The 15641-nt window shown below is 30.3% G+C and overlaps 1 protein-coding gene across 2 annotated transcripts in view; it reads left to right on the top strand.

Annotated features, from left to right (window-relative positions):
* LOC145267101 (E3 ubiquitin-protein transferase MAEA-like) overlaps window positions 1–15641 on the top strand; it is a 981197-nt gene that overhangs the window by 941712 nt on the left and 23844 nt on the right. The window contains exon 9 of one of the 2 annotated variants that reach the window (XM_080123105.1): window positions 14652–15421. The exons of the other annotated variant lie outside the window; for it this stretch is intronic. Within the exon in view, the coding sequence (XP_079979231.1) occupies window positions 14652–14753 (102 nt within the window). The 3' untranslated portion in view covers window positions 14754–15421. Of the gene's footprint in view, window positions 1–14651; window positions 15422–15641 lie in introns of those variants that run through there. 2 annotated transcript variants of the gene reach the window in all.

Genomic DNA, 15641 nt, shown 5'->3' with positions numbered 1-15641 from the left:
ATTTTTAAATCAATAATACCACATAAAATTTTTAAATCAATAATACCACATAGAATTTTTAAATCAATAATACCACATAGAATTTTTAAATCAATAATACCACATAGAATTTTTAAATCAATAATACTACATAGAATTTTTAAATCAATAATACCACATAGAATTTTTAAATAAATAATACCACATAGAATTTTTAAATAAATAATACCACATAGAATTTTTAAATCAATAATACTACATAGAATTTTTAAATCAATAATACCACATAGAATTTTTAAATCAATAATACCACATAGAATTTTTAAATCAATAATACTACATAGAATTTTTAAATCAATAATACCACATAGAATTTTTAAATAAATAATACCACATAGAATTTTTAAATCAATAATACCACATAGAATTTTTAAATCAATAATACTACATAGAATTTTTAAATCAATAATACCACATAGAATTTTTAAATAAATAATACCACATAGAATTTTTAAATAAATAATACCACATAGAATTTTTAAATCAATAATACCACATAGAATTTTTAAATCAATAATACTACATAGAATTTTTAAATCAATAATACCACATAGAATTTTTAAATCAATAATACTACATAGAATTTTTAAATCAATAATACCACATAGAATTTTTAAATCAATAATACCACATAGAATTTTTAAATCAATAATACCACATAGAATTTTTAAATCAATAATACCACATAGAATTTTTAAATCAATAATACTACATAGAATTTTTAAATCAATAATACCACATAGAATTTTTAAATCAATTATACTACATAGAATTTTTAAATCAATAATACCACATAGAATTTTTAAAAGCTTTAAATCAATAATACTACATAGAATTTTTAAATCAATAATACCACATATAATTTTTAAATCAATAATACCACATATAATTTTTAAATCAATAATACCACATAGAATTTTTAAATCAATAATACTACATAGAATTTTTAAATCAATAATACCACATAGAATTTTTAAATCAATAATACTACATAAAATTTTTAATCAATAATACCACATAGAATTTTTAAATCAATAATACCACATAGAATTTTTAAATCAATAATACTACATAGAATTTTTAAATCAATAATACCACATAGAATTTTTAAATCAATAATACTACATAAAATTTTTAAATCAATAATACCACATAGAATTTTTAAATCAATAATACCACATAGAATTTTTAAATCAATAATACCACATAGAATTTTTAAATCAATAATACCACATAGAATTTTTAAATCAATAATACCACATAGAATTTTTAAATCAATAATACCACATAGAATTTTTAAATCAATAATACCACATAGAATTTTAAAATCAATAATACCACATAGAATTTTTAAATCAATAATACCACATAGAATTTTAAAATCAATAATACTACATAGAATTTTTAAATCAATAATACCACATAGAATGTTTAAATCAATAATACCACATAGAATTTTTAAATCAATAATACCACATAAAATTTTTAAATCAATAATACCACATAGAATTTTTAAATCAATAATACCACATAGAATTTTTAAATCAATAATACCACATAGAATTTTTAAATCAATAATACCACATAGAATTTTTAAATCAATAATACTACATAGAATTTTTAAATCAATAATACCACATAGAATTTTTAAATCAATTATACTACATAGAATTTTTAAATCAATAATACCACATAGAATTTTTAAAAGCTTTAAATCAATAATACTACATAGAATTTTTAAATCAATAATACCACATATAATTTTTAAATCAATAATACCACATATAATTTTTAAATCAATAATACTACATAGAATTTTTAAATCAATAATACTACATAGAATTTTTAAAAGCTTTAAATCAATAATACCACATATAATTTTTAAATCAATAATACTACATAGAATTTTTAAATCAATAATACTACATAGAATTTTTAAATAAATAATACCACATAGAATTTTTAAAATTTTTAAATCAATAATACCACATATAATTTATAAATCAATAATACCACATATAATTTTTAAATCAATAATACCACATATAATTTTTAAATCAATAATACTACATAGAATTTTTAAATCAATAATACTACATAGAATTTTTAAATAAATAATACCACATATAATTTTTAAATCAATAATACTACATAGAATTTTAAAATCAATAATACCACATATAATTTTTAAATCAATAATACTACATAGAATTTTTAAATCAATAATACCACATAGAATTTTTAAAAGCTTTAAATCAATAATACCACATATAATTTTTAAATCAATAATACTACATAGAATTTTTAAATCAATAATACTACATAGAATTTTTAAATCAATAATACCACATATAATTTATAAATCAATAATACTACATAGAATTTTTAAATCAATAATACCACATATAATTTTTGAATCAATAATACCACATAGAATTTTTAAATCAATAATACTACATAGAATTTTTAAATCAATAATACCACATAGAATTTTTAAATCAATAATACTACATAGAATTTTTAAATAAATAATACCACATATAATTTTTAAATCAATAATACCACATATAATTTTTAAATCAATAATACTACATATAATTTTTAAATCAATAATACCACATAGAATTTTTAAATCAATAATACCACATAGAATTTTTAAATCAATAATAACACATAGAATGTTTAAAATCTTTAAATCAATAATACCACATATAATTTTTAAATCAATAATACCACATATAATGTTTAAATCAATAATACCACATAGAATTTTTAAATCAATAATACTACATAGAATTTTTAAAAGCTTTAAACCAATAATACCACATATAATTTTTAAATCAATAATACCACATAGAATTTTTAAATCAATAATACTACATAGAATTTTTAAATCAATAATACCACATAGAATTTTTAAATAAATAATACCACATAGAATTTTTAAAAGCTTTAAACCAATAATACCACATATAATTTTTAAATCAATAATACCACATATAATTTTTAAATCAATAATACCACATAGAATTTTTAAATCAATAATACCACATAGAATTTTTAAATCAATAATACCACATAGAATTTTTATATATTTTATATATAGTAGAAATGAACAAGTCATTTGGTTGCCTAATTTTTTAAATAGTTCATAATAAATTAATGTTTCATGTTATTCATTTCGAATTTTATTGTCTTTTTTTCTATATATGTGTGCAATACTTTCTTCTTCACTACAACCTTTCTCGCACATACGTGATGTGCTAGTCTCAGTCTCTTCTATAAATACTATTATGGCATGTGTTCCTCAGAATTGCCTGATCTATTCCCTGCTTCTTTTGTTCCAGATGGCAGTAAATCGGCTGCTAGTAAAGTTCTTGGCATTGTTAAGTTGGTTGGTTTGTTGTTTTTGTTTTACGGCATATCAACCCTTTTCAGGTTATTTAATGCGGAATCCAGTGATTTTGAAGAACAATTTTTTAATAGAGTATATTTGTTTTTTGTTTTTTTTTTTAAGTCGGTTTCTATTTAACCCATAGTTGGGACCCTAACAGGTACTACCACTCCGGGTCAGAGTGGACCTGGGAGCAATGGCAATTAAAGGGTGGCTCCATACTCCCCAAAGTCCGCAAGCTGGGGCCTTACCATCAGATATAGTTTAAGGTCATATCCAGGACCAGACATTGTTAGGTTTTTTCTTTCTGATCGAAGCTTGCGAGTAACTCTTGATGGAGTATCTTCATTTCCTTTTCCTATCTCAGGTCTTTATTCTAGGTTCAACACGTTTTCTTCTCAATATAAATGACCTTTCATGGAATATTATTGAGAAAATTAACTTTTTATGCGGATGACATAGAATTTTTGTATTGCTTTCTCCCATCTTCCTTGGATCAATTGAAATACACAATTGAATTGGATTCAGTTATGGATTGGGGTAAGAAATGGCTTGATTCATTTCCCCCCATGCTTCCGTTCAGTCTTGAAAAACAAAGGATACTCCTTAGGGGCAGTAGCGCTAATTGTGAGGCCAGGGTTGCGCAATCACTAATCACACCTCTCCTGAATCGACACTGTTTGAATCCAGTGGCAAGAAGACCAGGGTGACTGGAAACAATGCCGAGATAAGTAATTTGTTTAATCCTGTTAAGACTCAGCTATCGTCTTTCAATTGTAGATGTGTCCCTTTTCTTCCTGAGATTCTTATGACTGGTTCTGCTCTCAATGAAAAATCAACTTTAAAACTTTGTTTTTTCTCATCAAATCTTTCTTGGAGTTTATATATTAAATCCATTGCTCTTTCTGATTCTGGTGAAATTGTTTCTTTCTATCGCGTTCTCACACCTGAGGCTATTCTCTATCTCTAAATATATAGGGCTCCTTCAGTGTTTGACAGACTATGGATACCCACGAAGGTGTGTCTGCACATGAAAATTTTTTGTGGCAGGAGGTGCGAATCTCCAACCACACCTCTCCTGAGTCGGCAGTGTTAAATACCAGTGGCAAGTGAAGTATATGTATAGGACGACTGGAAACAAATGCTGAGATAAGCAGAGAGCTCATACTGCGCTATAATTCCCAAATGGTCACCCATCTGGTACTAACCAGGCTCAACATTGCTTAACTTCGGTGATCTGACGAGAACTAGTGTGTCAGCACGATTATGCCGTATCAACTCAAATCTACTATCAAACCATTTATGAAGTATTCGTGTCATATCTGGGTTGGTGAATCTGTATCCCATTTGAAGGTTCTTCATAAGATGCGGAAATGTATCTCTAATTTGATTGGCTGACTTTTGTGTGTCTCTATCTATCTACCTATCTATTTTTCTTTCGCTCGGAAACTAAGCTGTACTATTTTGCTTTGTTTTCGAATGGGCTAATTTCTCGATAATGCAGAAGTGAACTTTACAGCCACAGTAGACGCTGTAGTGCACCTGCACCAGACTAGATGCTGAACGCCATTGTCTCACGAGACTGAAGGTTGCCATCATCATTTTTTTTTTTTTTTTTTTAAGATACTCAGCACAAAATGCGTTGTTATAAAACATAAAAAATATTTACAAAACAAATTTCAATGTAATTGATCCTGGGCAACGCCAGCTAAATAAAGTCGGCTTTAGTTTCTAATCTCCAAACCAATAATCTTTGCTTTAAAATAACTTTCAATAATTTGTATGTTCAGAGAAGCCATTTTTCTTTTGCGTTTTTTTTTTTTTTTTTTTTTTTTTTTTAAATATCTATAAAATACGTGACGAACAGGAAAGATGTCTGTAAAAATATTTTTCCTTTTTCTCTTTTCTCTCTTTCTTCTTCAATCGTTATGTTGTCGAGCTGGCGTTATAGAACTTCAGCCCGACGCGTCACTTTTCCAAATAAAATCTATTTGTGGAAAAGACGAAACCAAAAAATTTTTTCGCCCGAAGAATCTGTTTCGGAATTGAATTCAATGCGAAGAATTCTTATTTATAGTATTTTTAAGAATGCCGCCTAAATGCTGGAAATAAAATGTTGCGACAAAAATATTGCAGCACCAAAATATTGAAAATAGACACATTATTTATTAATTTATTTATGGTATTTGTCCAGAATTCCTTCTATATAATATATAAAAAAAAAAAAAAATACGGAAAAATCTTTATAATGTGCGTAACCCACGAATGGATCAAAAATATCATATTCCAAAACTCATAACTTGATCAAATCGGTTTGGAGATTAGAAATTAAAGCCGACTTTGTTTATATATCATTTTATATATATATATATATATATATATATATATATATATATACATACAGAAAATCATGCTTGTTTTTTGTTTTTTTTTTTAAGATTTTTAGCGATTAATGGTAAATCGTAGCCATTACAAAGCTAATTCTGATCTCTATTTCTGAATAGGTTGTTAAAGAGGGGATTTATTCAAGATGGTGAAGCGAGGCACTGTCCTCACTTCCTCACAACTTTGATTTTTTTAGTTAGAAAAAAATATATAAATAAAATTACTTGATCAATTTACGTGATTTTTGGAATATGATCTTTTTCGACCCGTGACAGTTGCATACATCATAAAGATTCTTTTGCATTTTTTGTTTTTTAATGTTAGGGGAATTCTGGATGAGTACTTTATTTATTCACCACAACAAGCCACATAGTGCCAGTTAAGTATAAGGAGCTACTGTAGTAGGTGCCAAATTTATAGGAGTCAGTTTGGATGGGGAGTTGAGCAGATATTTGTTCAAATTACAATTATCAGGGATGTGAGGTCCCAATTTTTAGCGGAATTTCGCTTAAAAAAATTTTTTTTAAATCCTGGATTTCTGGAGAGCATATGATCAAAAGATCCGGAATCAATATATTAATTTTGACTAGCAGGACCTGTAGAAATTCCACAGAGGACTCATTCATATGTAATATATTGATGTTGGCATTCTGTAGATATTCAGTGTAAATGGAGATGCTCTGATATTATTATAGCTTTTTTGTTAAAATTGCAAAAGTATTTATCTAAGCTAGCAGGGACGCCTGGTGTAGCCTGGTCATAAAATATGCTTAAATGTGATAAAACAGTAGGCAGAGGTGTTTAAAAAAAAAAAAAAAAAAAAAAAAAAGTGGTAGCAGGCAGGCAGGCTCGAACATGTAATACAAAAAAGAAAAAAAAAAGTGACGTCTTAGCAGATGTCTCCATGGCCTAACCGGAAGTGGAGAGCGTTGGAACTAAGCATAGTCAATCAAAAAGAAGATGATGATTTGCTAAAATGTCGGCGAAAAAAAAAAAAGCGACCCCTCCTTGTATAAAACGACCGAGTTGAGGGTGAAGGAATTAATGTTTTGAGCTAATTTTTCGATATTTTTCATCTGAAGGATCATGGTTTAAAACGATACTGGTTTCGTCAGGTTCCATCGCCTCTGTTGAAAGTTTTAGGCAGACATACATACATTTAAACAGATAGGTGACATTTATATCATAGACTAGCGGGAGTGAAGGTAGACTCGAACCTGAAGCCTTGAGTCGAAGGATGAAAAGAAAGTGATAGCCTGATAACTTACTGCGACGCTACAAGGGCAGAGGAACTGAGAATGATTGAAATTAAACGATTAAAAAATTAAGTGAATGAGTTCACACAGGTGCGTAAATTTAATGAGGTCAACCATCATACCACAGGGGAATGAAATCCCACACTTAACTTTGGCTGCAAGCCAGTTTTTTTTGTTTTGTTTTTCCAAGATGTTGGGGGGAAACCAGATTCCATAAATAGGGGAGTGTCCAAATGAATCGCAGTTGTCTGATATGATGGATTTCGCCACATTGATCAAAGCTCATTGCTTTCTGGACGTCCCTGACAAGAGTGCCAGGGAAAGACATTTTCTTCGATTACTTTCGCTTTATTTATATGGAAAAAAACGAGCAAACAGGCGGGACCACGAGATAGCATAAATTCACTCAAATAAAAGATAGAGACGACCTCCTTTTGTAAATCGGAGATATTATAATCTAGAGAGTATATAAAAAGTTGTAAGAATTAGTGCCCCCCCCCCGGAAAAAGTCTTTGGCGGACATACACAAAAAATGCACACACTCACACACACACAAACATATTTTCGCTTTTATATATTAGATAACAATCTGCATAAAATAAAGTACAATATTTTGAAATGACCCATCCTTAAACAGGCAAAAACTGAATGTAGTAAAAGTTTTATTCATACAAATGTTTAGCTACATATTAAGACATATTTCAGCAGAAGCTTTTGCAAACTCGTTATGATTAGGCCAAAAAATAAAGTCTGGTCTTAAGATTTTCATATTTAAAAATAAATCTTCAATCTGTAAGAGCTGTGTGTGTGTATGTGAAATGGCAGTTATCCTGTTCAGGTTTAACCGGCTTCCTCCGAAGGAGGAAGTTCCATGGGAATATGAAATTCACAAGCGGTCCTCAGCCACATGTATATCCCCATTAGGGGAGATGATGACGCGACGTTAGGTTTTTGCAACTTTTGCAGGAAGGTGTCGACGTCCTCCTACATACACCACCTAGAATTCCCAAATTGGTCACCCATTTTAGTAATGACCAGGCTCAATATTGCTTAATTTCGGTGAGATGAATCAGTGTGTCAACGTGATTATGCCATGTATAAGAGTTATGTTACTAAATTCAAATCATCATCTTTGAATGTGCGAAGCATTTGATTTTTCATATCGGATGTTGATTAATTTTTTATTCTTTATTTTGAGATGTTTTAACTTTTAAATTAGGTCAGCCATTAGTTGCTGGCATATTGTAGAGGATGAAGAAGAGGATGTATTTTATAACTTTGGCGTTATGGGAATATGGCATTGTCTATTTAAATGGAAACAACACACACACATATATTAGTGACCACAGGGGAGATAACCGAAGCAGCAATATATACAAATATAGGGAAAACAACTGAAGCAGCAATATATACAAATGTAGGGGAGACAACCGAAGCAGCAAATCCAAAGTTGCGTATCAGAACACTATATATACAAATGTAAGCAAATTTGGGCATACTTTATTAGTTTGAAAATATAGGTTCCTTTTTACCAATTGTCATAAAATTTTAACCATAGAATAGTATTATCTTCAAAAAGCCTGCAAATAGAACCAAAGATATGAGCATTTCAATATTCAATTTGGCTACGAAATATATCATCATAAAGATAAACCACTTTTTTTGGCAATTTTAGAAGGTCCAAATTTCAGCGATTATTCATCAGAATTCAACAAATGAAGGCTCATTAAAAAGCTAATTACCTTAACTGTGTAGTGGGCTATGTGACATTTACCCTTAAGGTCGAACATTATTATTTTAAAAAGATAGGGGATCACTTTTCTATATTAATTTAACATAAAATGAGCACCCACTTTGTGGCCACCTTTTTTGGAGGAAGGGGTTTGTTATTTTTTTTTTAAGGGTGGTATTTATTGTGGCCTGGTAGACCAATACAAAACCTACCTTAAAAACTTGTTTTCTGTAGGTTTTTGAGTGTGCTGAAAATGAATATTGCATTTAAATTTTCCGCAAATAAGTATTTTTTGTGCATTAAGCAAAAATATACATGCACAACAATGACCACCACTTATAACATAAAGAATTACATTGCTTAATACCCGGAAAAACACTTGCGGAAAATTTAAATGCGATATTCGTTTTCAGCACACCTGAAAATGTACGGAAAACAAATTTTTAAGGTAGCGTGTGTGTTGGTCTACCAGGCCACAATTATCAAATAAACACCACCCCTAGAAAAAAATAACAAAATGTGGCTATAAAGTGGGTCTTCATTTCGCGTTAAATTAATATAGAAAAGTGATCCTCCACTTTTTAAAACTATAATTACTTTGTACCGTGGAAAGTACTCGTTTCCTGAGATTTTAACTGTTATTTTCATTTTCAGCATCCTTGAAAACCTATGATAGTAATTTTAAAGGAGTTTTTGTGGGTGAAAAGATACTGCACCTTTATCAATATTTCAATCATAGTCATTTGTTTTTCTAGTTTTGCATATGAATTACAAAATATCTGATATTTCCCCAAAACCTCTGGCCTTGATGGAGGAGAAACTAAAACTTGCTGCTATGGTTTCACATGATCTGAAATAACAGCAAGGGGAGACTTGATTCCAAATATTTCTTATATGTTATATCCCCCCCTCTTTGGTTTTTCATGCATAAGATAAATTTATCAGAGTATAAGGATTATTTGATACTGGAGATGTTCATAATTGTAACCTATCAAGTTTTAGTCTCCCTTCCATCAAGGCCAGAGGTTTTGGGGAAATATATAACTATAAAGCTTTGTTCCCAAGTTTTTATTCAGTTACTTCCCTTGCAATTTAAAAATAACTTAACTACGTAAGCCATTTTTTTTATTTGATTAATATATTATTTCTCACCATATCTATATTGAACTTATGGAATTTTATAATTATAAAATATTTTTAGCAGGTTTCTTACTCGTGATAAAATAGCTTCAAGTCTCTATTTTTTGTTAATTCAATATATATTATGCTATTTAATCATCTATTAACTACATGTTTAATTATAGTTTATGGATTTCTACTTTAAAGATCGAGCAACTATAATATTATTGGTCCCCTGATTTATCAGAAGTCGATTCAATGTCTCAGCTAATGAATCCTTCTTGGTTTTAGAAGAACTTTAAGAATATTCACGAACATTCTATGTTTTTGGTCCCCCTCGATTTATCGGAGATAGACCTATGTTTTCAGTGGCGTCCGTTCATTAGTCCGAACAATTGCCAGATAACCGTCCATTAGTTTATCCTGAGATTTTGCCACAGATTGTATTTCATTAAATAGATGTGCACAGTAAAAAATTTTTTTTTTTTTTTTTTTTTTTTTTTTGGCGAAAATTCTCGTTGTGTCCCCAGGGGCTCAAAAGAGGTAAAAAGTCTCCCAAAATGGCCAAAAATTACACGTTTTTGCCCCATAACTTTTAATCCATCCATTAGATTTTCCTGAAACTTGGCCAAAATGTGGAGGTCATTGTTCTTGATATAAATTCAGTATGGGTGACCCTGGCAAAATTCTGTTTTGCATTCCTTTAGGGCTAAAAAAAACATACCTTTTTTTCATATTACTCAAAAACTTGATATGCATGTCTCTCTAGTGGTCTTCCATAGTGCTGAATTCAAATATACATGTCTTAAGGCGTGAAACTGCACCGTTTGTCTATTTTCACTGGGATGTGGCATTTTCAGGAGCTCAAAAGGGGTCACAAATGCCCCAAAATTACAAAAGAATGGCACTTTTTACCCCATAATTTTGCCCCATCCATTAGAATTTTTTTAAAATTGGCGAAAATGTGAAGGCAACGTTGGCCCTCCACACTTCTCACATTCATCATTTCTTCATTATTTTTTGTGGCGTCATTTCACATGCAGCACTAGAGGAGGACCACGCATACGCAGCTTGTTTTATTTGCATTACTCTGTTTCTACAACTTTACAGACGCTCTCATTTATTTTTCAGGGATCAACTAGTACATGTAAATTATTAACTTACTTTGAGCTACCTAGACTGGTTTAATACAAAATCTTTCGTTTGTGTAATAAATTTTCTTTCGATGATAGGATTCGAAACTACAAAGATTGCAATGCTTAGATTTATTTGATCTATATCTTCTTGCAATTCTTCCTAATACTGACCATTCAAAATTATTCTCTACACTATTTCTGCGTAGTTCCCTAACCCATTTAGCTAAAGATGTTAATTTTTTATTCGTTTCTTCATTAGGTATTCTAAATGATGGTTGCGTGGTTATGGAATCTTTCCTTGAACCAGCAGATTGTTGACCTGATGTAATTTTGAGTTCTATTATTTTCAGCTAGCGGTGGGTACCCGGCGTTGCCCAGGTTTTTAGATGCGTGTGTGGTTGGCGGGGGGGGGGGTAAGATGAAAACAAAGCGAGGTAATAACCCTGTTTGAATATTATAAAAACAAACAATGTTTAAAACTATCAAGAAAAAAAAAAAAAAACAATTTAAAAAATGAACGGTCCGGCGGTGCCCGGCTGTTTGAAAAGTCCCCAAAAAGTTTGATTGGGAATGGGGGGCTTGAACTCGAATCATTCAGGCGGAAGCGCAAAAAAAAAAGAAAGAAAAAAAAGAAAGAAAAAACGTGATGGATTAACTAAAAAGTGAATTAGGTCAAATATCAATTCCGCAGTGAACAAATTCTAAATTAATTTTTTTGTTTTCTCGAATTCTAAATGAATTTATTTGTTTTAATTTTAATTTAAGTTTAATGCAAGTGAATTCACAATATTGTTGCGTTGTAATAATAAACAGTAAAGAATTAATTCTTTGTGTAAAAATGTTTAGTTGCAAGCAATAATAAATAAAGGTATAATTATATTTCAAGGTTAGAGTCGTTAAAACCAGAAAACTGGTTAGTCCCGCAAGTTGCGTCTTACACTAACCAAAAAAAAGCAAAAAGAAAGCAATAATAATAACCGCGTTTTCTTTTTATATTTTTTATTTTTATTTTATTTAGGGTAAAGACAGAAAGCATAAATCAGGGAAAGAAGATACAAAAAAAAAAAAATAACCGTATACGATTCCAAACTGGTGTTTCCTCTTACTGTTCCTGGTGAACACATCCGATGCGGTGTAAATGGGGGAGCGGGGAAAGAAGGAATCTAATAGAGAGAAAAGATGTTGCAACTTCCATTGAATCTAACCGATTTTGGCAGTGAACTCTCACCGGGAAAAATATAGGAATGTACGGTTATCGAGGAAGTGTAAGGGTAATAGGCCTATAGCACACCTCAAATCCTGTGCTTCAGTTTGTGCACATTACATTTGCATGTAATGTCTTGATTTTTAATCCTGTTAAGGTTAAACTCACACAGGAAAAAATGAGTTCATTTTATTTCTATAGAGAGAGATGATTTAACATTTATGTACGACCTGCATGGATACCTGGCGTTGCCCGGGTCAACATGAAGTTCAGCTTGGACACGACTGCTATAATTGGGATATTGAGCACTTTCATCGATACCCCCACAAAAGAAGTCGCCTCTGCTTTTCCATAATTCATATAGTTAACACAAGTCTGATGTCACGGAAACATGCACTCCATTTTTCACAATCATTTGGCAGACCCTAATGTCCGATCATAAAATACGGTTAAATAAAAAACAAAAAAACAAACAGGGCTTGGATGCCATCTTATTGTGTTATTAAAAGAAAAAAAAAATGTCACGTGGTGGATGCGCATAAGAAAGTTGAGAATTTTAAAAGATAGGAGAGAGAAAATTTTACGATTAGAAAAAAATGTCATGTGATGGATGTGAACTTGCAAAACTTGGTAAAAGTGTGTAAGCAAACATGTTACCAATCGGACTACGACAACACAGATGTTATGCCTTTGCAAATTTAGCTTTTTAAAATGAAACAACGAATCGACCGCTCGCGTATGCACGATTAACAAACAGCGTCAAAACCAAGGTTTTACCTGACCCCCTCCTTTAAACAAAACGACATTTTTACAGGAAATAATTGACGATTTCTTATAATTTTTCGATATTATGTGTCTGATAGATCGCTCTTTTTAATAGTACAATGTTCGTGCCGCTTCGATACCAATGACAAAAGGTTTTAGCAAACATGCAAACACAGATGATTGAGATTTATATAATAGATTAGCACGGATACTTGGCGTTGCCCAGATCGACATAAAATTCTGTTTGAACACACCTGCTATAGTAAGGATATTAACCACTTTCATCGATAACCCCACAACAATTTCAAAAAGAATAGAATCACCAAAAAAATGAAGTACATGACAACCTCCTCACCAGATATTTCGGCAGAAGGGATATGAAAAGAAGCTATTCTTTGGATATTGAGCACTTTTTGTTGCCCGTGTACTGGAATACACCCCCCCCTAAAATAAATAAATAAATGAATCAAAACAACTTTTCTTTCAATCAAAATAGCAGCAGGTGCCCATGCGACTGAGAAAAAAAAAGAGGAGGCGCAGCAGCCTGGCTCGAACCTGAAATGCGAAAGAGGAAAAGGCGAAAAAATTACTGGCAAACGTTATGACATTGCAAGATAAGGTCTTTAAACAGTTTTAGTGAATTACATGTGCGTGACTTGCGAAAAATGTGACGTGAAAATGGCATTGCGAAAAGTGACCCCCACCCCCACAAGAAATGGTTTAATTGACCGCCACAGACTTAATCTTTTTTCTAATTTGCACACATATAATAGATTAGCAGGGGTACCTGGCGTTGCCTGGGTGTTTAGAGGTATGTGTTGAGCACGAAAAAAAATGTTAGTAAGCAGGCAGACAGGCTCGAACCTGTGCCACGAATATATATAGAGTGATGTGGTTCTCGGTTGATGAACTGTGTCTGTGTCTGATATATGCTTGAGAGTAAAAACAATGAAAAGAATATGCTTGTTGACATAGCCCTACTTATAAGTTATATATATATATATATATATATATATATATATATATATATAACTTATAAGTTATATATATATATATATATATATATATATATATATAACTTATAAGTTATATATATATATATATATATATATATATATAAGTTATATATATATATATATATATATAACTTATAAGTTATATATATATATATATATATATATATATATATATATATATATATATATAACTTATAAGTTATATATATATATATATATATATATAACTTATAAGTTAAGCATCATTGAGCCTGGCCAGTACTAAAATGGGTGACCATTTTGGAATACCAGGTGCTGTATGTGGTCTCTGCTTATCTCGGCATTGTTTCCAGTCATCTTGACTTCTTTTTGCCACTGGAATTTAACAGTGCCGACTCAGGAGAGAAGTGGTTACAGATTGCGCCACCCTTGTTTCACACTTCAGTGCAAGTTATCCATCACCTTTTCCAGTATAAAATTTTTCGCTTTTAACTAAAAAAAGAAAGAAAGGAAAACCAAAAACTGTAAGCGTTATTTTCTTATTAAATTTTTCCAACATTATTTATCTTTATAAATTTTTTCTTTCTTTCTTTCTTTTTTTTTTTTTTTTTTTTTAAACGTTTTAGTCTCTGTCATCGATGGCTTCCGACAATGACGGCAAGGTTGTGTGTCCACGGACCAAGCAGATCTTCAGTTTGGAAGAAGCAGAAAAAGTTTTCGTGATGTAAAACAACAACAACAGCGCAACAACAAAAGGAAGAATGAAGAGGAAAAAAGTGTAAATCTTCCGTTCCGCTTTTCGGAAACGGAAGGTCGGCCATGTTTTAAACTCGTCTTCCTGTTCCTGCATCACGTCTATGTCTGTTCTAAGACTTTTTGTACCCAGTTTGTTCTTCCTTCTAACCTCTCCTTGTTTACATTTAACCACAAATTACCTCCTTCCTCCTCCTCCTCATATATCCCTCCCTATCCTCCTCCTCCACCCACCTTTGGTAGATAGGATGATAATGCTAATGTTGACACCAATGGACTTTGTCCAGCTTGGATTCCTTCTGACAAAGAAAGCTTTTGTTTAATTTCCAAACTAAAAATTGAACAGGTTTTATTTTTTTTATCTTTTCCTATTTTTCATATTTTTTCTTTAGCTGCATGAATCAAAATAAAATGATGAAAATGATAAATATATATAAAAAAAAAAAGATAGAAGTGGTTTTATTAAAATATTGAACTGAGATTATATATAAAAAAAAAAAAAAGAATTGGTATAAGAAATAGAATTGGTTTCATAAAAATAGAGCTGGTATAATAAAAAGTAGAATTGAGACAAACATATAACTGGATAATAAAAATACAACTGGTATAGTAAAAAATAGAATTTAGGTAAAAATAAAACTGGTATAATAAAAATACAACTGAGATTAAAAACAGAATTGGTCTAATAAAATAAAGAATTGGTATAATAAAAATAGAATTGGTATAATAAAAAAAGAACAGGTATAATAAAAATAGAATTGAGATAAAAATAGAAATGGTATGATACAAATAGAAATAGTAAAATAATAGAAATGGTATGATAAAAATAGAAATGGTATAATAAAAATACAACTGAGATAAAA

The sequence above is a fragment of the Euprymna scolopes genome, chromosome 42, assembly GCF_053919585.1.
Source record: "Euprymna scolopes isolate OS-2025 chromosome 42, ASM5391958v1, whole genome shotgun sequence".
In the NCBI taxonomy this organism is placed as follows: domain Eukaryota; kingdom Metazoa; phylum Mollusca; class Cephalopoda; order Sepiida; family Sepiolidae; genus Euprymna; species Euprymna scolopes.
The sequence above is the reverse complement of the archived record's forward strand: the minus strand, read 5'-3'. Positions and strand labels throughout refer to the sequence as shown.